Genomic DNA, 23,239 nt, shown 5'->3' with positions numbered 1-23,239 from the left:
TACATACATAGGAACAAGTCTGGAAGGGTTTCCACCGAGTAACCTTTAGATTAGGAAATAAGAGAAAGGACCAGAAGAGAGAAAGAACTTTTTTTTGCTGCACGTTTGTGAATTATTTGACTGTTTATAGAATGCATGTGTTTTAATTTTTTTTAAATGTAACTCTGGTTGTACTATGAGAGGTGGATTGTAGAAATAAGAGCAGTTTTCAAGTAGAAAATTCGTTGAAGAAGGCTGTTTTATTCTTTCAAATATAAAATAACCTAATTAAAAATTACCAAGTCACGGGGAGTTTTATACTTTGTGTATCTTAGATGGCTTGTTTTTTTTCATCAGTGTCTTAGGCTGGGTTCTTTAGAAAAGCAAGACAGGTAAAGCGTATAAATATGTATATAGAGAGATTTATATTAAGGAAATGTCTCACGTGGCTGTAGAGGCTGGAATGTCCCAAGTCCATGGTCAGGCTGGAGTCTTCTCCTGGTTCACATAGCCACAGAGGCTGGCAAACCCAAGATCAGCACATCACACAGCAGGACTCAGGCTCACAGGCTGCAAAGAACGACATCCTAAGATCGGCAGGCAAGATGTCAGGGAAGCTGCTAGCTCAAGTCCCAAGATCCAGAGGTCAGACAAACAGAAATCAGCTACAGGATCCAAAGTGAGCAAAAGGCCACAAGCCTTGCCAGAAAGTCCACCTATTTTGGGTGCAGACCACACCCCAAAGGAAACTCCCTTTAAACTGATTCGCTGCTCCCAGCAGATCGCATCATTGAGGTGATCACATTATATCAGATGTCATCATGGAGGTGATCATATCATTATACGACTGCCAAACTACATAACTGCCAAACCACTGAGAATCATGGCCCAGCCATGTGGACACAAAACCTTCTCAATCACGATCGGTTATTATAATATCCCTGTTAATGAGGCAGGATTAGAGGTAGTTATGTTAATTAGGCAGGACTCAATCTACAAGATTAGGTTGTGTGTTCAGTCAGTCTCTTTTGAAATAAAAAAGAAGCGAGCGGAGAGACATGGGGACTTCATACGACCAATAAAGCAGTGCCGGGAGCAGAATGTGTCCTTTGGATCTGAGGCTCCTGAGCAGAGAAGCTCCTAGACCAAGGGAGGATTGATGACAAGGACCTTCCTCCAGAGCCAACAAAGAGAGAAAGCTTTCCCCTGGAGCTGGCACCCCAAATTCAGACTTCTAGCTCTCTAGACTGTGAGAGAATAAATTTCTCTATGTTAAAGCCACCCACTTGTGGTTTTTCTGTCATTGCAGCACTAGATAACTAAGAATTTGCTGCTAGAAGAGTGACCTAAAATGTGGAAGCTGGTTTGAAACTGTGAACGGATAGAGGCTGGAAGAGTTTTAAAGTGCCTAATAGTGAAAGCCTAGATTGCCTTGAAGAGACTGCTGATGGAATTATGGACCTCCAAGACAATTCTGGTGAGGACTCAGAAGGGAGTGAGGAGAGGTATTACACTGAAGATGGCACAGATGGTGAGAAGCAGCAGCAGCAGAACCAGGAGACTAGCTCAAGACATCCCTGGAGTTGACCCTTAGAGTGAAAGAGCTAAATTCCTTTGCGCAGGAGGCTTAGCTACCCAAGAGCAAGAGATTTGAGTGCCTCCCAGCTAAAGTTTACTGGAGGAGTGGGTTGCCTCCAGGCAATTATCGGTAGGGCTATAGAGCTTTGGAACTCTTGCCCCATCACAGCAGACATGGGAGGTGAGGCTTGAGGACCCAAGAGGCCAAGGAACCTGGAAGTAGAAGCTGAAGAGACAAGAAACACAGGAAGCAGAGAAGCCTTGGTCTCAAAGGGTAGGACCTCTGTGGTCTCAAACAGTGGAGTCACCACACAAATCTTCTAGGAGAATGGGGCTGCCCAAATGCAAGGGAGCGGAGTGCAGTGGACCTGGAAGGTAGAGCTGAAACCTAGAGCCGAGAGGCCTCCACCTAGAATCCGGAGAGCATAGCCATTTGGAGGGCAGGGTTCTTGGAACGGTCTCACAGAACAGAGGATTATTTTCAAGCCTTGAGGACTCAGGTAATGTGTTCTGCTGACTTGGTTGGCGCCCGTTATCACTTCTTTCCCTCCAGTTTCTCCCATTTGTAATGAAAATGTCTACCTTGTGCCTGTTGCACCATTTACTTTGGAAGCAGATAACTTGTATTTTAGATTTCAGAGAAGAGGAATTTTTCAGTTTTGGACTTGGAGTTAATTTAAGACTTTTGCTATGATATGATGGGTGAATATGTTTTACATGTGACAGGGGCATGAATTTTGGAGGGCCTAAAGGTGGAATGTTATGGATTGAATTGTGTTCCCCAAAAATGTGTGGCAACTTGTCTAGGCCATGATTCCCAGTATCGTATGATTGTCTACCATTTTGTCATCTTATAGAATTTTTCTCTGTGTTGTAAATCCTATCTCTATGATGTTAATGAGGCAGGATTATTGACAGTCATGTTAATGAGACAGGACTCAATCTACAAGATTAGGTTGTTATAAGTCAATCTCTTTTGAGATATAAAAGTGAGAATTGAACAGAGAGACAGGGAGGAGACCTTATACCACCAAAAGCAGCCCTGGGAGCAGAGTGTATCCTTTGAACCTGAAGTTCCTGTGTGGACATACTCCTAGACCAAGGGAAGATTGATGACAAGGACCTTGCTCTAGAGCTAACAAAGAGAAAGCCTTCCCCTGGAGCTAGCATCCTGAGTTTGGACTTGTAGCCTCCTAGACAGTGAGAAAATATTTTGTCTTTGTTAAAGCCATCCACTTGTGATATTTGTGTTACAGCAGCACTAGATAACTAAGACAAGGAGTTACGTCCAGCATTCCAAGCATGAAGATGATCTGACTTATCATTAGTGTCTCACTCCACAGTAAGGTTATGTGGAGGAAGATGAAACATTTAAATTTGTAGCGTTCAGGACTTTGACAAGAGTGGGTTATGATGGAGAGCCCTCTAGTGGAAGGGAACATGGCACTTGAGGAACTGAAATGAGCCAAAATGTTAATTGAGACTCAGAAGACAACAGGAGTGAAGCAGCCATAAAGGCTTTATCGTTCTTTGAATAAAACGTGATTACTTTCTTATTAATCATAGGTTTAGTCTTTCTGTGTTTGAAGGTTGTACGTAAATTGCTTGTTTCTTTTCCCTGTAAAAGGTAGAAAAGAGGCTTTTGGGGAGCTAACACTTGTGGAGAATGAGATTTTCTTCAGCAGCGGGAGATAGGAAGAGGAAAGTTAAGGAAATTTTCTCCCAAGGAGAAGTACCAAAGGTTACAGTAAGGTAAAACTGCAGAGGCTCTTTAAGTGAAGCTTCAAAGGCATGTGTCAACTCCAGGAGTCTGTCTCCAAGATGGGAATATAGGATGAGTGAAAGGAACCTTACCTTTCAACAAGCTGCTCAGTAAGAAAAATCATTGAATATGTATATTTTTTATAGTTCCTCTTCTGGAGCCCTGGTAACGAAGTGGTTAAGAGCTCAGGCTGCTAACCAAGTGGTCAGCAGTTCGAATCCACCAGCTGCTCCTTGGAAACCCTGTGGGGCAGTTCTACTCTGTCCTGTAGGGTTGCTATGAGTTGGAACTGACTCAACAGTACATAACAACTTTTGGAAAAACTACCTGCTTCATTATTTTGTTTTCTACATTTGTTGTATGGAAACTAAGATTAGATACATAAGGAAGAAGCTCTGATAGTTTCTTATCTCTTCATACAAAAAGACTAGACAGGAGAATATTCTTTATCATCTTCCTCTCCCTTTGTGTTATGAAATTAATAATTGAACATAGAGAAAACTGTCAAACAACTAGTTATCATTGCTTAACTCTGAAGGTAAAATTGGAGAGGGAATGCAGAAATTAACTTCTTTTTACACCTCTGTGTTGTTTATTATAGTGACATATTTGTTTATAAAACAGTGAACAAAGTATGTAGTATTTAGCGGGAAGCTAAAAATAAAATAAATCAATATATATTTGTAGAAAGGTTAAGAAAACAATATAGAGGTGCTATATGATGTAGGAAGACTCTGCCACTATAAATCCTTGTGTATCTTTTGGTTGTATATAAATAAGCTTTTGTTACATACAACAATGTATAGTGTGTAAAAAATATATAGTTATAAATATATACTTTTTATTTCGTGGGCATCTTTCCATATTAATACTTGTCCATTTATTTTTTAAAACTGTATAGTATTTTTAGAACTTTTTTTGGAAGCTTTTTATTGAATATAACATGAACGCAGAAAAGTGTGCAGCTTACTACATTTTTACAAAGTGAACACACCCATATACCCACTACTGACATTGATATTAAGAACAATGCTGGTCACCCTGTAAGCATCTCTCATACTACCTTCCAGTCATTAACCTCCTTCCCCAAAACCATAGGTAAATTATTCTGATTTCCATCTGTATAAATTAGCTATGCCTTTTTTTAAACTTTATATAAATTGAGCCATACAGCTGTACTCATTTGTTTCTGGCTTCTTTCAATCAGCATTTTTGTGACGTTTATCCATGTGATAGCATATAGTAGTCCGTTCTTTTTCCATTTGGTATAGTGTTCTATAGTAAAATGCATAAATATCACAACTTAATGCATTCTAGTATTGATGGATGTTTGAGTTGTTTGGAGTTGGGGGCTATTGTGAGTTATGCTGGTATGAGCATTGCTGTGCATGTCTTTTGAACATATTTCTATTGAATATGTACACATTTCTGTTGCCTATATACTTGAGAAACTGTTGCCCAGCAGTTTTCAAAAGTGGTCCCAGGGCTCAGAAAACTGTGTGTCCCATCAGTAGTGTGAGAGTTGCAGATATTCCATGTCCTTGTCAACACTTGGTATCAGTGGCTTTTTTTTTTTTAATATTAATATTAGAAGTCTGCCCAATATTTTATCATATGAACAGATCATAATTTAACCAGTCTCCTTTCAGTAACCATTTAACTTTTTCTTTTTTCCTCCTCTATAGTAGAGCCAGAGTCTGGACAGCTCTAATATTTAATGGGCTCTGTGGATTATTCTGTGTGTTAACCTGACTGTGTAAGGAAAATTTAATGTTCAAATTAACAGAGCCAATATATTCTTTTTTTAAAAAAAACAGATTTTCCTCTAATTCCTTCTGTTTTTGAGTATTATGGCACCAATATAAAGTGTCATATAAAATAGTTTTATTTTGTTGACATGAAAGTTGATTTTGATTTTATGGTAGTTTTCTTCGTTCTTTTTTAAAAGTAACATAAAAAACCCTATAATATCTGAAACTGAACTTTTGGTGAAAGCAGTGCTAAGCACAGCCAATTTAATTCTCCAGAACAATTTGCATTCTCTTAGAATAAGCACACAGTGCTAGCTGCCAGCACCTGCAACACATAGGTCTTCCTATCCATTGGAAAACTGCTGTGTGAATTAGTTGGGAATGTAATTGTTTAGGTTTTAGAAAACTGTTTGAATTTTACCCTTTCAAAGTGAAAGATGATTCCAGTCAGAGAATATTGCTTCACAGTCCAGCCTTACTTTTAACAGTTTTCTTCCTCATTCATTCAAATTTTCTTTTAACGTAGGTTTTTTAAGGTGTGTGAAAATTAGGGGCTTGCTTTTAGTGAGCTCGGTGTGATAACCAGACCTGTGTCTTCTTATGTTAGGAGATGTGATTACTTCGTGATAACCACTCTTCCTGTTGTGTATTATAGCTTTAAACAGGTGTTGGCACAGGTGGTGTTCAGTAATATCCAGTTACCATAAGTAATTCCTTGGGAGGGTTTAGATATAATTAACCCTCTATGATAGCTGAATGATCTTTTTCAAAGTGCCTTGTGGGCTTATAAGACAGTCTTTCCTGTTATTCTTTGTTTTTCTCAGTTGAATGTTAAATCATTCACTTTTGGAACAGCTATAATGACCAGAATGAGCGTGTGATTCTCATACTAGTAAGTTTAAAATAGGATCTTTTACTTTCAGAGTTGGAGGTTCTCCACATTTCTTGTTAATTCCTGTCAAGAGCTTCCTAGTGGCCGCAGAAAGCTACTGCTTTATATTCTATTCATTTGTTTTAAGTATATGTGTTGGAAGAATATCTTTAACTCTTGAGATTTCTTAAGTGGTCATATTTCAGAATAACTCTAAAAGTCTGTCAAATCTTAGTTATCTGTACTAATGGTAACATGTCTGAGTGCCCAAATGGGTTGACAAATAAGCCAAAAACCTATTGAAAATGGTATTTTTAATGACCTCTTCAGTCTCAACCCCTCAGTCTTTTTATCATTATCAACAGTGAGGGGCAAAACTTGTTAACTTGATTTTTTTTCTTCTCAAATTCTGATAAAAGTGCTAATATTCTAAAAGGTGGGAAGGAGTGGTTGAAGGAGCACAGATATAATCAACTTCTGACAAATAACTAGTACTTAGGAATCTTTTCATTTATCTCATATTCCTGGACCTGGTTTGGAGTTTAATTTTAGAGACCACGGTCAAGTCTTGATTAATAAAATACTTTAACTTGTACTAGATTATTTCTGAGTGTATCATAGCCAATGCAGTCAGCCTTTACAAAGAAGTCCAATATTAAGGAGTTTACTGAAGTTGCAGCTTTCTTTCAAGTAACACAGAGAATAAAGCACCCAATAACCTAGAACCAACAGAATCCCTTTTAACTTCACTGTAATTTCAGTAATTCCCAAAAGCTATTTCTCTTTCTTCATAGGTATCAGTCAGAGCCGGATCTCTCATTGGCTATTGCAGCAGGGATCAGACCTGAGTGAACAGAAGAAGAGGGCATTTTATCGATGGTATCAACTTGAGAAGACAAACCCTGGTAAATACTGTTTCCCTTTTTTAAATTTTTTATTGTATCTAAAACAAGACAGATAATAACTAATTTATTTTATTAAGACCATGTGCTCACTTATCTTCTATAAGGTCATTTCCTACACTTTTCTCCTGTTCTTTTACACGAAAGAACACTCTTTACAGTAAAGCCTAAGTCCGGATTGTAATAATATTTAGCTTAGTGTCTGATATTATCTAGTCATCTTCACTCTTCCTCCAGGGCACCTCTTTGCTTCTACGTTAGGTGGTTTTTATAACTATAGTTTGAAAGAAGGATCATGATTGTCAGTGCTTGATCTTTTCCACAATCCTAGGTTCACATTTAAGATTCCCTATTCTTTTTTTGAAATTCTTGCTTTAATTAGTAGTATGAATTTAATATTTTTATTTAGTTCATGCTGTGTCATATCCATTAATCTCTGCGAATGATTTTCTAATTCAGTTGAATGTTTTTAATGGACATTAGAATGAACCTGCCACGATGACTTTCAGGAACAGGAGTAGGTCGGAAAGTGGAATGAAATCTTAAGGAAAAAGGATCACAAAAACCTGTGCTAAAGTTACCAGAAATAGGCAAGATCTATTGCGAGATACTTTTAATAAGAGATACACAAAGTAAAATCTGAAGTAAAGTAAACATCTATAAATATGCAGTCCACAGACTGGTGGCAGTGAGCCTAACCTCAAGTTTTAGCTTTGTATTTCAGCACCAGAATAAAAAAAAAAGTTTAAACTTATGGTGGAACTCTTTTCTTTAATACCACAGCATTAAAGCCTTTGTTTACAGACTAAATTATAAGTTGGAATATTGTATATTGAACACTTTTAGCTAATAATAGCATTGGCTCTGAGGAGAAATAATGTTCTAGAGACGTATTTTTTTTATTGCCTGTAATAAGATTTTATTCAAAGATCACATTCTCAGACTGAAAGTCTTGGGCAGGAAAAACTCCACAAACTAGTGTATCAACCTCTCTGCAGGGAGTATTTTTTATATACCCATGCCACTTTTTATTTTGAAAATTTTCAGATACACAGAAAAGTTGAAAGATCAACACAATGAACACCTGTTTCTGTAATAATGTTTTCTAATACTGGTTTTATTTCTATAAAGTAAATTAATAAATTAAAAAAGTAAGATACAGATATACATGCTTGGGGTTTGTTGTACCATTTGAAAGTAAATTAAAGACCTCATGGCCCTTGTTTCCTTCAGCATTTGTCTCCTAAGAATAAGGGCAGTCGCCTATATAATCACAATCGTATGATCACAACTAAGAAAATTTAAAAATTAACAATACTTCCATATTATCCACTATCCAGCTCATATTCACATTTCTCTAGTTATTGCGGAAATATCTTTTGTACCCTTTTTTTTTTTTTTTTTTGTAACTTGGATGCTATTTAGGTTGACAAATTGTAATTTGTCTTTATGTCTCTTTAGACTCTTAAATCTGTAATTAGCCACCCAGACTTTTTTTTCATACCATAAACTTTTCAAAGCATCCAATCAACAGACATCTTACAGAGTGTTCCACATTCTGGATTTATCTGTTTCCTCTTGGTGTCAGTGAATTTATTCTTTTTTTTTTTTTTTTAATAATTTTTATTGAGCTTTAAGTGAACGTTTACAAATCAAGTCAGTGTGTCACATATAAGCTTATATACACTTACTCCATGCTCCCACTTACTCTCCCCCTAATGAGTCAGCCCTTCCAGTCTCTCCTTTTGTGACAATTTTGCCAGTTTCTAACCCTCTCTACCTTCCTATCTCCCCTCCAGACAGGAGATGCCAACACAGTCTCAAGTGTCTACCAGATACAAGTAGCTCACTCTTCATCAGCATCTCTCTCCTACCCACTGTCCAGTCCCTTCCATGTCTGATGAGTTGGCTTTGGGAATGGTTCCTGTCCTGGGCCAACAGAAGGTTTGGGGACCATGACCGCCGGGATTCCTCTAGTCTCAGTCAGACCATTAAGTCTGGTCTTTTTATGAGAATTTGGGGTCTGCATCCCACTATTCACCTGCTCCCCAGGGTTTCTCTGTTGTGCTCCCTGTCAGGGCAGTCATCGGTTGTGGCCGGGCACCATCTAGTTCTTCTATTCTCAGGATGATGTAGGTCTCTGGTTCATGTGGCCCTTTCTCTCTCTTGGGCTCATAGTTGTCGTGTGACCTTGGTGTTCTTCATTCTCCTTTGATCCAGGTGGGTTGAGACCAATGGATGTATCTTAGATGGCCACTTGTTAGCATTTAAGACCCCAGACTCCACACTTCAAAGTGGGATGCAGAATGTTTTCATAATAGAATTATTTTGCCAGTTGACTTAGAAGTCCCCTGAAGCCATAGTCCCCAAACCCCCGCCCTTGCTCCGCTGACCTTTGAAGCATTCATTTTATCCCGGAAACTTCTTTGCATTTGGTCCAGTCCAGTTGAGTTGACCTTCCCTGTATTGAGTATTGTCCTTCCCTTCATCTAAAGTAGTTCTTATCTACTAACTATAATCAGTAAATAACCCTCTCCCACCCTCCCTCCCTCCCCGCTTCGTAACCACAAAGTATGTGTTCTTCTCAGTTTATTCTATTTCTCAAGATCTTATAATAGTGGTCTTATACAATATTTGTCCTTTTGCCTCTGACTAATTTCACTCAGCATAATGCCTTCCAGGTTCCTCCATGTTATGAAATGTTTCACAGATTCGTCACTGTTCTTTATCGATGCGTAGTAGTCCATTGTGTGAGTATACCACAATTTATTTAACCATTCATCTGTTGATGGACACCTTGGTTGCTTCCAGCTTTTTGCTGTTGTAAACAGAGCTGCAGTAAACATAGGTGTGCATATATCTGTTTGTGTGAAGGCTCTTATTTCTCTAGGGTATATTCCGAGGAGTGGGATTTCTGGGTTGTATGGTAGTTCTATTTCTAAGTTTTTAAGAAAACGCCAGATAGATTTCCAAAGTGGTTGTACCATTTTACATTCCCACCAGCAGTGTCTAAGAGTTCCAGTCTCTCCACAGCCTCTCCAACCTTTATTATTTTGTGTTTTTTGGATTAATGCCAGCCTTGTTGGAGTGAGATGGAATCTCATCGTAGTTTTAATTTGCATTTCTCTGATGGCTAATGATCGAGAGCATTTTCTCATGTATCGGTTAGCTGCCTGAATATCTTCTTTAGTGAAGTGCGAGTTTATATCCTTTGCCCACTTCTTGATTGGGTTGTTTGTCTTTTTATGGTTGAGTTTTAACAGAATCATATAGATTTTAGAGATCAGGTGCTGGTCAGAGATGTCATAGCTGAAAATTCTTTCCCAGTCTGTAGGTGGTCTTTTTACTCTTTGGTGAAGTCTTTAGATGAGCCTAGGTGTTTGATTTTTAGGAGCTCCCAGTTACCTGGTTTCTCTTCGTCATTTTTGTTAATGTTTTGTATTCTGTTTATGCCTTGTATTAGGGCTCCTAACGTTGTCCCTATTTTTTCTTCCACAATCTTTATCGTTTAGTCTTTCTTTGTGTTTAGGTCTTTGATCCACTTGGAGTTAGTTTTTGTGCATGGTGTTGAGGTATGGGTCTTGTTTCATTTTTTTGCAAATGGATATCCAGTTATGCCAGCACCATTTGTTAAAAAGACTATCTTTTCCCCAATTAACTGACACTGGGCCTTTGTCAAATATAAGCTGCTCATATATGGATGGATTTATATCTGGGTTCTCAGTTCTGTTTCATTGGTCTATGTGCCTGTTGTTGTACCAGTACCACGCTGTTCTTGACTACTGTGGCTGTATAATAGGTTCTAAAATCAGGTAGCGTAAGGCCTCCCACTTTCTTCTTCTTTTTCAGTAATGCTTTACTTATCCGAGGCTTCTTTCCCTTGCGCATGGAGTTGGTGATTTGTTTCTCCATCACATTAAAAAATGTCATTGGAATTTGGATCGGAAGTGCATTGTATGTATAGATGGCTTTTGGTAGAATAGACATTTTTACTATGTTAAGTCTTCCTATCCATGAGCAAGGTATGTTTTTCCACTTAAGTAGGTCGTTTTTAGTTTCTTGTAGTAGTACTTTGCAGTTTTCTTTGTATAGGTCTTTTACATCTTTGGTAAGATTTATTCCTAAATATTTTATCTTCCTGGGGCTCCTGTGAATGGTATTGATTTGGTGATTTCCTCTTCGGTGTTCTTTTTGTTGATGTAGAGGAATCCAAGTGGTTTTTGTATGTTTATCTTATAACGTGAGACTCTACCAAACTCTTCTATTAGTTTCAGTAGTTTTCTGGAGGATTCCTTAGGGTTTTCTGTGTATAAGATCATGTCATCTGCAAATAGAGATAATTTTACTTCCTCCTTGCCAATCCGGATGCCCTTTATTTCTTTGTCTAGCCTAATTGCTCTGGCTAGGACCTCTAGCACAGTGTTGAATAAGAGCGGTGATAAAGGGCATCCTTGTCTGGTTCCCATTCTCAAGGGAAATGCTTTCAGGCTCTCTCCATTTAGGATGGTGTTGGCTGTTGGCTTTGCATAGATGCCCTTTATTATGCTGAGGAATTTTCCTTCAATTCCTATATTGCTGAGAGTTTTTATCATGAATGGGTGTTAGACTTTGTCAAATGCCTTTTCTACATCAATTGATAAGGTCATGTGGTTTTTGTCTTTTGTTTTATTTATATGGTAGATTACATTAATGGTTCTTCTGATATTAAACCAGCCTTGCATACCTGGTATAAATCCCACTTGGTCGTGGTGGATTATTTTTTCAACATATTGTTGAATTCTATTGGCTAGAATTTTGTTGAGGATTTTTGCATCTACGTTCATGAGGGATATAGGTCTGTAATTTTCTTTTTTTGTGATGTCTTTACCTGGTTTTGGTATCAAGGATATGGTGGCTTCATAGAATGAGTTAGGTAGTATTCTGTCATATTCTATGCTTTGAAATACCTTTAGTAGTAGTGGTGTTAACTCTTCTCTGAAAGTTTGGTAGAACTCTGCAGTAAAGCTGTCCGGGCTAGGGCTTTTTTTTGTTGGGAGTTTTTTGATTACCGTTTCAATATCTTTTTGTTATGGGTCTATTTAGTTGTTCTACTTCTGATTGTGTTAGTTTAGGTAGGTAGTGTTTTTCTAGGAATTCATCCGTTTCTTCTAGGTTTGCAAATTTGTTAGGGTACAATTTTTTGTAATAATCTGATATGATTCTTTTAATTTCAGTTGGGTCTGTTGTAATATGGCCCATCTCATTTCTTATTCAGGTTATTTGTTTCCTTTCCTGTATTTCTTCAGTTACTCTGGCCAGTGGTTTTATCGATTTTGTTAATTTTTTCAAAGAACCAGCTTTTGGCTTTGTTAATTCTTTCAATTGTTTTTCTGTTCTCTAATTCATTTAGTTCAGCTTTAATTTTTATTATTTGTGTTCTTCTGGTGCGTGATGGACTCTTTTGTTGCTCGCTTTCTATTTGTTCAAGTTGTAGGGACAGTTCTCTGATTTGGGCTCTTGGTTATGTATGTGTGTATTTGTCGATATAAATTGACCTCTGAGCACTGCTTTTGCTTTGTCCCAGAGGTTTTGATAGGAAGTATTTTCATTTTCGTTGCATTCTATGAATTTCTTTATTCCCTCCTTAATGTCTTCTATAACCCAGTCTTTTTTGAGCAGAGTATTGTTCAGCTTCCTAGTTAGTATTTGATTTTATTTCCCTAATTTTTCTGTTATTGATTTCCACTTTTATGGCCTTACGGTCTGAGAAGATGCTTTGTAATATTTTGATGTTTTGGATTCTGCACAGGTTTGTTTTATGACCTAATATGTGGTCTATTCTAGAGAATGTTCCTTGTGCACTAGAAAAAGAAGTATACTTTGCAGTTGTTGGGTGGAGAGTTCTGTATAAGTCAATGAGGTCAAGTTGGTTGATTGTAGTAATTAGGTCTTCCGTGTCTCTATTGAGCTTCTTACTGGAAGTGCTGTCCTCCGAAAGTGGTGTGTTGAGGTCGCCTATTATAATTGTGGCGGTGTCTATCTCACTTTTCATTTCTGTTAAAATTTGTTTTATGTATCTTGCAGCCCTGTCATTGGGTGCATAAATATTTAATATGGTTATATCTTCCTGGTCAGTTGTCCCTTTTATCATTATGTAGTGTCCTTCTTTATCCTTTGTGGTGGATTTAACTTTGAAGTCTATTTTGTCAGAAATTAATATTGCTACTCCTGGTCTTTTTTGCTTATTGTTTGCTTGATGTATTTTTTTCCATCCTTTGAGTTTTAGTTTGTTTGTGTCTCTAAGTCTAAGGTGTGTCTCTTGTAGGCAGCATATAGACGGATCGTGTTTCTTTATCCAGTATGAGACTCTCTGTCTATTGGTGCGTTTAGTCCATTTACCTTCAGTGTAATTATTTTTCCTTTATGTGTTTAGTGCTGTCATTTTGATGCCTTTTAATGTGTGCTGTTTACAATTTCATTTTTCCACTTTTTTGTGCTGAGACATTTTTCTTTGTAAATTGTGTGTTCCTCATTTTCATAGTATTTGACTTTATGTTTGCTGAGTCGTTATGTTTTTCTTGGTTTTTGTTTTGAGTTATGGAGTTGTTATACCTCTTTGTGGTTACCTTAGTATTTACCCGTATTTTTCTAAGTAAAAACCTAACTTGTATTGTCCTATATCGCCTTGTATCCCTCTCCATATGGCAGTTCTGTGCCACCTGTATTTAGTCCCTCTTTTTGATTATTGTGATCTTTTACATATTGACTTCAATGATTCCCTGTTTTGCGAGTTTTTTGTTTTTTTTTTTTTAATTTGTTTTTGTAATTTCCCTATTTGATATCAGGATGTTCTGTTCTGTGACCTTGTGTTGTGCTGGTATTTGATATTATTGGTTTTCTGACCAAAGAATTTCCTTTAGTATTTCTTGTAGCTTTGGTTTGGTTTTTGCAAATTCTCTAAGCTTATGTTCATCTGTAAATGTCTTAATTTCGCCTTCATATTTCGGAGATAGTTTTGCTGGATATATGATCCTTGCCTGGCAATTTTTCTCCTTCAGCGCTCTATATATGTCATCTCATTGCCTTCTTGTCTATATGGTTTCTGCTGAGTAGGCTGAACTTATTCTTACTAATTCTGCATTGTAGGAGAGCTTTGTTTTATCCCCGGCTGCTTTTAAAATTTTCTGTTTATCTTTGGTTTTGGCAAGTTTGATGAGAATATGTCTTGGTGATTTTCTTTTTGGATCAGTCTTAAATGGGGTTCAGTGAGCATCTTGGATAGATATCCTTTCGTCTTGCATGATGTTAGGGAAGTTTTCTGCCAACAGGTCTTCAGCTGTTCTCTCTGTGTTTTCTGTTATCCCTTCCTGTTCTGGGACTCCAATCACATGCAAGTTATTCTTCTTCATAGAGTCCCACATGATTCTTAGGGTTTCTTCATTTTTTAAAATTCTTTTATCTGAATTTTTTTCAGCTATATTGGTGTTAATTCCCTGGTCCTCCAGGTTTCCTACTCTGCATTCTAATTGCTCAAGTCTATTCCTCTGACTTCCTATTGCTTTGTCTAATTCTGTAATTTTATTGTTAATCTTTTGGATTTCTGAATGCTGTCTTTCTATGGATTCTTGCAACTTATTAATTTTTCCACTATGTTCTTGAATAATCTTTTTGAGTTCTTCAACTGCTTTATCAGTGTGTTCCTTGGCTTTTCTGTAGATTGCCTTATTTCATTTATGAGGTCCTCCCTGATGTCTTGAAGCATTCTGTAAATTAGTTTTTTATATTCTGTATCTGGCAATTCCAGAATTGTATCTTCATTTGGGAAAGATTTTGATTCTTTAGTTTGGGGAGTTGTAGAAGCAGTCATGGTCTGTTTTTTTATGTGGTTTGATACCGACTGCTGTCTCCTAGCCATCACTAAGATATTGTAGTGATTTATTCTATATTTGCTCACTGAGTCTTATCTTGTTTTGGTTTCTTTCAATATACGTAGATGGGCTACTAGATTGCGCTGTCTTGATTGTTGTAGCCCTTGACTCACTCATGTCCTATTACCAGCTGTTTTGGGGTGTTACCAGATATATAAGCCTGAGTCCATTCATTATTCTTGAGTAGAATCTGATTTTGGGTCCTCAAGTGTGTGATGCAGACTGTCACCTATCCACTTAGAGAAGTAATGGTGATAGTTGTGTGTATCAGATTCTGGTAGCAGCTGGGGTTCACACTCCAGGGTGGGCAGGATGCTTACAGGCTTCCCCTAAGTGTCAGTGAGGTAGGTGTTTCTCTATTCCTAAAGCACCTTGGTGGGTGGGCTCTGCAGCTGTACCTTAGGCCCCCAATGCAAGTACCTCTATAGATTCGTACGTGTCACCCTCCTTAGACCCCTAAGGCAGGAGGCTAGGTGGTCTGGGGGAAGCTTCAGCCCTGGGTTCCCTGTTGTGGGTCAGTGAGGGCTCTGTTGAATACGCAGAGATAAGAGACCTGGGAAACTTGTCTTTCCAGTAACCTTGCTAAAACAATTGCAGTCAGATCCTTATCAGAAATGCCTTTGCATTATAGTAGCCACCTTGTTCCCTGTAGGGATGAAAGCCCAAGACTGTGGATCACATATGCTTGCCTGGAGCTGGTTCTGTGTTTTTAGTCCAATTAGGGAAGGATTTCTGGTCCCTGAGTTTTTTTGTAGCTGCTTCTCTCAGGCCAGGAGAATGAATTCAGAAAAACCAAAAAAAAGAAAGAAAAACCGCAGAACAGTTCACTCTCAGGCTCAGGAAATTCCAATGTTAATGAAGCCACCTGGGAAGGGGAGGGGAGGGTTCAGATAAATAGGAGAGAGTAAAAAAAATAGGAGAGAGTATCACCCCGGAATATAGACAAAGTTACTTATCTTGCTTGGGTTGACTGTTTTATCTGGTATTCCTGAGGGGTGCTTCTACTGTGTACACTGGCTAGGTAGAGATTGCCCCCGATGGTCAGGCCCACGTCCCGTGCTTGCGCTGTCTCAGAAGCCGCGGTCAGTTCCTCCGCTCCCAGTCCAAAGGCCAGCGCCAAGGTTCCCCGGCGTGGACGCTGCACTCCTGGCTCCAAAACCAGTCGCTGCCTCCTGGTGACTTCTCCTCCTGTCAGCCGCGTCGCCGCTCTGCCTGTGTGCACTAGCTGGGCTTCCCCCTCTTCAGTTCAGGGGGCTAGGGCTATGCCCGTGTTTGCGCCGTGTCAGAAGCCATGGTTAGTTCCTCTGCTCCCAGTCCAAAGCCCAGCACCAAGGTTCCCCGGCTGGGACGCTGCACTCCCAGCTCCAAAATCAGTCGCTGCCTCCTGGTGACTTCTCCTCCTGTCAGCTGCGTCCCTGCGCTGCCTGCATGCACTGGCTGGGCTTCCCCTGAGGTCAGTTCAGGGGGCTAGGGCTGCGCCCCGTGTTTCCCCATCTCAGGATGCCGTGCTCAGCTCCCGTGCGCCCAGTGCAAAGCCCGGCGCCAAGGTTTCCTGACTGGGATGCTGGCTCCAGGCTCTGAAAACAGTCGCTGCTTCCCCATGGTTGTTCTTTCTCAGTGTCTGTCACTCTGGTCAACTCTGTAGATTTGTGTTTGATGGTCAGGGTTCGTAGATTGTCATGTGTGTGATCGATTCACTTGTTTTTTCCGAGTCTTTTTTGCAAGAGGGATCCAAGGTAGCGTCTACCTAGTCAGCCATCTTGACCCCCTGAATTTATTCTTTATTTATTCTTTTTTTTTTTTTTGTAAACTGGAAATTAAGATAATGAGCTTGCTTGGTTAGAATCGGCTTAAACATTTTTGCAAAAATGACTTCATAGATTACAGATGGCAGCATGTAGTAATGGCTGCAGTTTATTGAACTCCATCAAAAATAAAACGAATTAGTGGATAGATATGTGATGTAGTAAAATGGTAGGTGATAGGAGTGAAATTTCACTGTAAAATTCTTTCAGCTTTGCTGTATGTTTGAGAATGTTCATAATAAAACATTGGGAAAAATATTTTGTAGGTAGTGTTTACCTTGTATTATTAGCACGTCACCAGGCACATGTCAGGTTGTAGTACTGCTTATATGCTAAATTTGATCACTTTTTGTTAAAAGTGGTGCCCACCAAATCTCTTCTTTGCAGTTTATAGATAGTTTGTAGGATGACACTTTGTCACTGGCTGAATATCTTCTTGCCCAACAACAGTTTTACCTATGGTTTTAGCATCCTCTGATGGTCCTTACATGAATCAGTTATTCCAGTATAGGTTGCAAAATGGTGATTTTCTAATTCTATCATTCCTTCAGCATTTATTAGCTGGGATTTTTTTGTGCAAAAAAGGGTTTTCATTTTTAGATATGATATCTAGATATATAAGCAAACCTTTCAAAATAATGACTCTATTATTGCTTCTATTAGTTAAATGTTCTAAGACAGTGCAATCAAGTAGAAATATGATGTGAATGACATGTATAATTTTTAATTTGCTAGCAACTGCATTAAAAAAGTAAGAATCAGCTAATACTAATTTTAATAATATATTTTATTTAACAAATGTATTATCACTTCAACATTTAATTAATATTTTTAAATTATTGAGATTTCTCTCTCTGTACTGAATCTTTGAAATCCAATATATATTTTACACTTACGGCCCATATCAGTCCCAATCAGTCACTTTTAAGTGTTCAGTAACCACATACGGCTAGTGGCTACTGTACGAGACAGCACAGTTTTAAGGTTTATTATAGTTGAAGGTACACTTCAAACTCAGCTCTAAGTAGTCTTCCTCCCCCCCAAAATCACTTCTTCTGTGATTCACAACGGAGCATATCAGATGGAGAGGGACAAAACTGTGGTTTAATAGAACAGTTTAGGCTTCAACTAAGTAAACAAGAAACTGTATAATACCAAGGGTTTTCATAAAGTCTGGTCACATTCCAGACAAGCAGTTGGCTACCAGGAGGACCTCCAGAGAGATAATCGGAATGTTCCAATGTATGTAGGGCAGATTAATGAAGAATTTGGAGGGCAGGCACTCTTCGACTATGTCAGGCAATAAGCCTGAATATAGGAGGTAGCTGTGAACTCTATAAAAGAATGTTTTTTTGTCTCTTAGATTTGGCACTTAGAGAGTGCCTGGCATATAATCTAACCACAGTTGGTGAGGCTAAATTTCCACACTGAAATTTCATGAATGGGATCCAATCCCAAGCAAAGACTAAGATACCAGGATAGTTAATTCGCTAGAAATAGGAATAAGGACTAAAGTTGCATCTCTCAAGCTGGAGCAGCACTGATGCAGCTGACTCGATAGCATTTGGGGTCAGTACTGATGACTGCAGAATACTATTATAGGATTCCAGTTTTTAGCACTGGTGTAGTAGTATTCGTCTGAACCTGGTTTTGTTGTTTTGTTTGTAATCTTACGTCGCACTTGAATTCATATTGGTACCAAAGCTAGGCTCACCCATCATTGGGAGGTTGGAGGAAGGTGGAACTAGGGCATCAGAACAGGTAAAATGAGAAAGGACTAATAGCTTTCATATAGGTATTGTTTAGGAGCCGCTTTTTTAAGGAGATAGTGCTGCCTTTTAAAAATAAGTTGCCTTAATTACACGCATTTGCTTTCCGATGAAGTTGCGTTACTGTCCTGTTTTTAAGGACTTTCTACTTTTTAATTGAAAACCAAATCCATACTGATTCTGAGATTCTTCAGTCAAGCTTTATGTAAGACTTAATTTACAGGTACCTGAAGAGAAGAGGGTAAGTTTGTAATTTTCATTTCATCAAGAATAACTGTATATTGGCAACTTAAACCACATGATCATATGATAAAATTTCGTAAGACCAACACTTTGATCATTGTAAATGGCTTTTCAACAACATAACGACTATCCATGTGAACCTTCCTGGTTGGAATACACAGGAATCAAATCAACCACATCTGTGGAAAGAGATGATGGAGAAGCTCAATATCATCAGTTAGAACAAAGCTAGGGGGCTGACTATGGATCAGACCATCAATTGCCCATATGCAAGTTCAGGTTAAAACTGAAGAAAATTAAAACAACTCCACATGAGCCAAAGAAGAACCCTGAGTTTATCCCACCTGAATTTAGAGACCATCTCAAGAATAGATTCAATGCATTGAACACTGATGACCGAAGACCAGACAAGTTTTGGGATGACATCAGGCACATCATATATGAAGAAAGCAAAAAGGTCGTTTAGAAGACAGGAAACAAAGAAAAGACCAAAGTAGATGTCAGAAGAAACTTGCTGCTGAATGTACAGTAGCTAAAGTGAATGGAAGAAATGATGAAGAGCTGAACAGAAGATTTCAAAGGGTGGCTTTAGAAGACAAAGTGAAGTATTATAATGAAATGTGTCAAGTGCAAAGACTTGGAGTTGGAAAACTAAATGAAAAGAACACGCTCTGCCTTTCTCAAGCTGAAAGAACTGAAGAAAGCATTCAAGCCTTAAGTTGCAATATTGAAGGATTCTGTGGGCAAAATGTTGAACAGTGCAAGAAGCATCAAAAGAAGATGGAAGGGGGAATACACAGGGTCGCTGTACCAAAAAGAACTAGTTGACGTTCAGCCATTTCAGAGGGTAGAGTATGATTAAGAATCAGTGGTACTGAAGAGAGAAGTCCAAGCTGCACTGAAGGCATTGGCAAAAAACAAGCCGCCAGGAATTGACAGAATACCATTTGAGATGTTTCAGCAAATGGATGCAACCCACTTGTCTATGCCAAGAAATTTCGAAGACAGCTATTTGGCCAGCCAGCTGGAAAATATCAATAAACTTGCCTGTTCTAAAGAAAGATGATCCAGCAGAATGCAGAAGTTATCAAACAATACCATTACTATCACATGCAAGTAAAATTTTGCTGAAGATAATTCAAAAATGGTTGCAGCAGTAAATTGACAGAGAACTGCCAGGAATTCAAAGCCAAATTCAGAAGAGAACGTGAAACAAGGGATATCATTGCTGATGTCTGATGGATCTTGTCTGAAAGCAGAGAATACCAGAAGGATATTTACCTGTGTTTTATTGACGATGCAAAGGCCATATGGATCATAACAAACTATGGATAACGTTGCAAAGAATGGGAAATCCCGAACACTGAATTGTGCTCACGCAGAGCCTGTACATAGTCCAAGAGATAGTCGTTCCAGCGGAACAAGGGATACCGCATGGTTGAAAATCAGGAAATCTATGTGTCAGGGTTGTATCATTTCACCACACTTATTAAATCTGTGTGCTAAGCAAATAGTCCAAGAATCTGAACTACATGAATAAGAATGCAGCATCAGGTTTGGAGGAAGACTCAGTAACAACCTGCAGTATGCAGATAACACAACCTTGCTTGCTGAAAGCGAAGAGAACTTGAAGCACTTACCGGTGAAGATCAAAGACTATGTACTTTAGTATGGGTTACACCTCAATATAAAGAAAACAAAAAGAAACAACAACAGGACCAACAAGCAATATCATGTAAACAAAGAAAAGACTGAAGTTGTTGAGGATTTCATTTTACTTAGACGCACAAGCAATGTCCACGGAAGCAGCTTAAGAAATCAAACGCCATATTGCATTGGACAAATCTGCTGCAAAAGACCTCTTTTTGAAAAGCAAAGATGTCACTTTGAGGACGAAGGTGTGGTTTACCCAAGCCATGGAATTTTCAATCATCTCATGTGCATGTGAAAGCTGGATAATGAATAAGACCAAAGAAGAATTGATGCCTTTCAGTTGCGGTGTTGGCAAAGAATATTGAGTATACCATGGACTGCCTGAAGAACAAACAAATTTATCTTGGAAGAAATACAGCCAGAATGCTCCTTAAAAGTGAGGATAGTTAAATCAATTACGGTGTATTTGTACAGTGGAATACCACGAGGCTGTATAGCTAGTCTTAAAAAAAAAAAAAAAAGTTGAGTAAGAATTGGATTTATATTTATATGAAATTTGTAAATGAGAAAGGTAAGGTACAAAACAGTATATATAGTATACTACCATTTATGTAGGGAGAATACACACAAGTGTGCACACACACATGCACGCATACACAGTGTTTATATATTCATAGACATCTCCAGAAGCCTATGTTAGGAACTGGTAAGAATGGCTCTGTGGAGGGGACCTGGGTAGGTAGGAGTACAGGGGTGGGAAGGAGACTGTTCACTATGCAATCTTTTGTCTTTCCAAATTTTGTACCATGTATTTGTATTATATATCCCAAAAGTGCATATAAAGTATAATTAAAGGAAGTAACAACAACCAAATCAATCTGCCTTGTTAATGGCTTTCAAGATTTAAACAACTGAAGAACCTAGATTAATATGGTCTTGACCTGCTGCCGTTGAGAGACAGTTAAATAGAAAATAAGATTCCAGCGATTTTTATTGATTATCTTTAATTTAATAAATTTTTCTCTGTCCAGAACAGACAGCTTATCAGAGGAAATGTAAATAGTACCATCCTTTTGTGTGTATTCTGAGAGAAAAATTAAAAATGAATAAAAATCACAAAATGAAAAAGTGCTTTTTCTCTGTAAATTTAAACATTTAGAGAACAAACAAAAGACGTTTGTACATTGTATGTCTCTCTTTCTGGGCTTCAGAGCATTTCTCTGTATATACCTTGATTGAAGTTCTCTTTTTCAGCCTGTTTGCTCTGTTTTCGATATGGATTCTTTTGAGTTTCTTTTTAAGTGGACTCAGCAAGAAAATAATAGAGTGGATATTTAGGTTATTTTTAAATATCCGGCAGATATAGTAGAGTTCACTGATAAACAGACTCATCAACAGAATTTCCCAGCATAATGCAAAGCCTGCAAAGGCATATGAATATAATAGTGATGGCAACTGATCAAATACATTTTATCTTGTTTCTTACAAAAACATTTACAACAAAATTCCTATTTGTTTAAAAAGAAGGGAAAACCAACTTAAGCATGGTTGACATCAAAAGCCCCTTTATTTGATCAAACGAAGCTCAACAATCTTTTTCCTTGCCTGATTTAAACATTACCACATCACACAGGGTTTGCTGAATTCCTCTTGGTTCACAGCACTGATTTGGCATACTTCTAAATTAAGCAATTAAATAAAGTTTGTCAAGAGGCTTATGCAGCAAGCACCTGAAGTAAATTTGGAGATCAGAAGTAATGCCTCATCCCTCACTGTTGCAGAGTATCAGAGCCTCAGGGAAATTATGTGTGTGACGTGAGAGAAGATGAAAAATTACTTTTGGAGAAGCTAGTTTCTATGGCATAATTGGATCACCTGAGAAAGGTGATCCAGCTGAATCTGGAAATTATTGAACAATATCATTAACATCACATGCAGGTAAAATTTTGCTGAAGATCACTCAAAAGCGGCTGCAGCAGTATATTGACAGGGAACTGCCAGGAATTCAAGCCGAATTCAGAAGAGGATGCAGAACCAGGTATATCATAGCTGACGTCAGATGGATCCTGGTTGAAAGCAGAGTATACCAGAAAGATGTTTACCTCTGTTTTATTGACTATTCAAGGGCGTTCGACCTTGTGGATCATAACAAATTATGGATGACATTGTGAAGAGTGGGAATTCCGGAACACTTAACTGTGCTCATGAAGAACCTGTACACAGATCAAGGGGTAGTCATTTGAACAGAACAAGGGGATACTGCATGGTTTAAAGTCAAGAAAAGTGTGTGTCAGGGTTGTATCTTTTTACCATCCCTATTCAATCTGCAGAAACCCTGGTGGCGTAGTAATTAAGAACTACAGCTGCTAACCAAGAGGTCGGCAGTTCAAATCTGCTGGTGCTCCTTGGAAACCCGATGAGGCAGTCCTATTCTGTCCTATAGGGTCGCTATGAGTCGGAATCGACACAATGGCAACGAGTTTGCGTTTGATTCAATCTGTATGCTGAGCAAATAATCTGAGCTGGGTTATGTGAAGAACTGGGATTTCAGGAAGACTTATTAACAACCTGCGTTATGCAGATGACACAACCTTGCTGAAAGTGAAGAGGACTTGAAGCACTCACTGATGAAGATCAAAAACCACAGCCTTCAGTATGAATTACACTTCTACGTAAAGAAAACAAAAAGCCTGACAACTGGACCAATAAGCAACATCATGGTAAACGGAGAAAAGATGGACATTGTCAAGGTTTTCATTTTACTTGGATCCACGATCGACACCCATGGACGCGGCAGTCAAGAAATTAAGCGACAGATTGCATTGGACAAATCTACTGCAAAAGACCTTTTTAAAGTGTTAAAAAGCAAAGATGTCACCTTGAAGACTAAGGTGTGCCTGACTCAAGCCATGGTATTTTCAGTTGCCTCATATGTATGCAAAAGCTAGGTGATGAATAAGGAAGATCAAAAAAGAATTGACGCCTTTGAATTGTGGTGTTAGTGAAGAATACCAAATAT

The 23,239-nt window shown here is 38.3% G+C and overlaps 1 protein-coding gene across 8 annotated transcripts in view; it reads left to right on the top strand.

Moving 5' to 3' along the window:
* Positions 1 to 23,239, top strand: part of HMBOX1 (homeobox containing 1) — a 298,479-nt gene that overhangs the window by 198,726 nt on the left and 76,514 nt on the right. For all 8 annotated transcript variants that reach the window (XR_010318531.1, XM_064271916.1, XM_064271913.1 and 5 more), the window contains exon 5: positions 6,736 to 6,846. Coding sequence is in view for 7 of the 8 variants with exons in the window: in XM_064271916.1 (XP_064127986.1) it covers positions 6,736 to 6,846 (111 nt within the window). In the remaining variant the exon portion in view is untranslated. The remainder of the gene's footprint in view (positions 1 to 6,735; positions 6,847 to 23,239) is intronic.

The sequence above is a fragment of the Loxodonta africana genome, chromosome 19, assembly GCF_030014295.1.
Source record: "Loxodonta africana isolate mLoxAfr1 chromosome 19, mLoxAfr1.hap2, whole genome shotgun sequence".
Classification (NCBI taxonomy): Eukaryota; Metazoa; Chordata; class Mammalia; order Proboscidea; family Elephantidae; genus Loxodonta; species Loxodonta africana.
The sequence above is the reverse complement of the archived record's forward strand: the minus strand, read 5'-3'. Positions and strand labels throughout refer to the sequence as shown.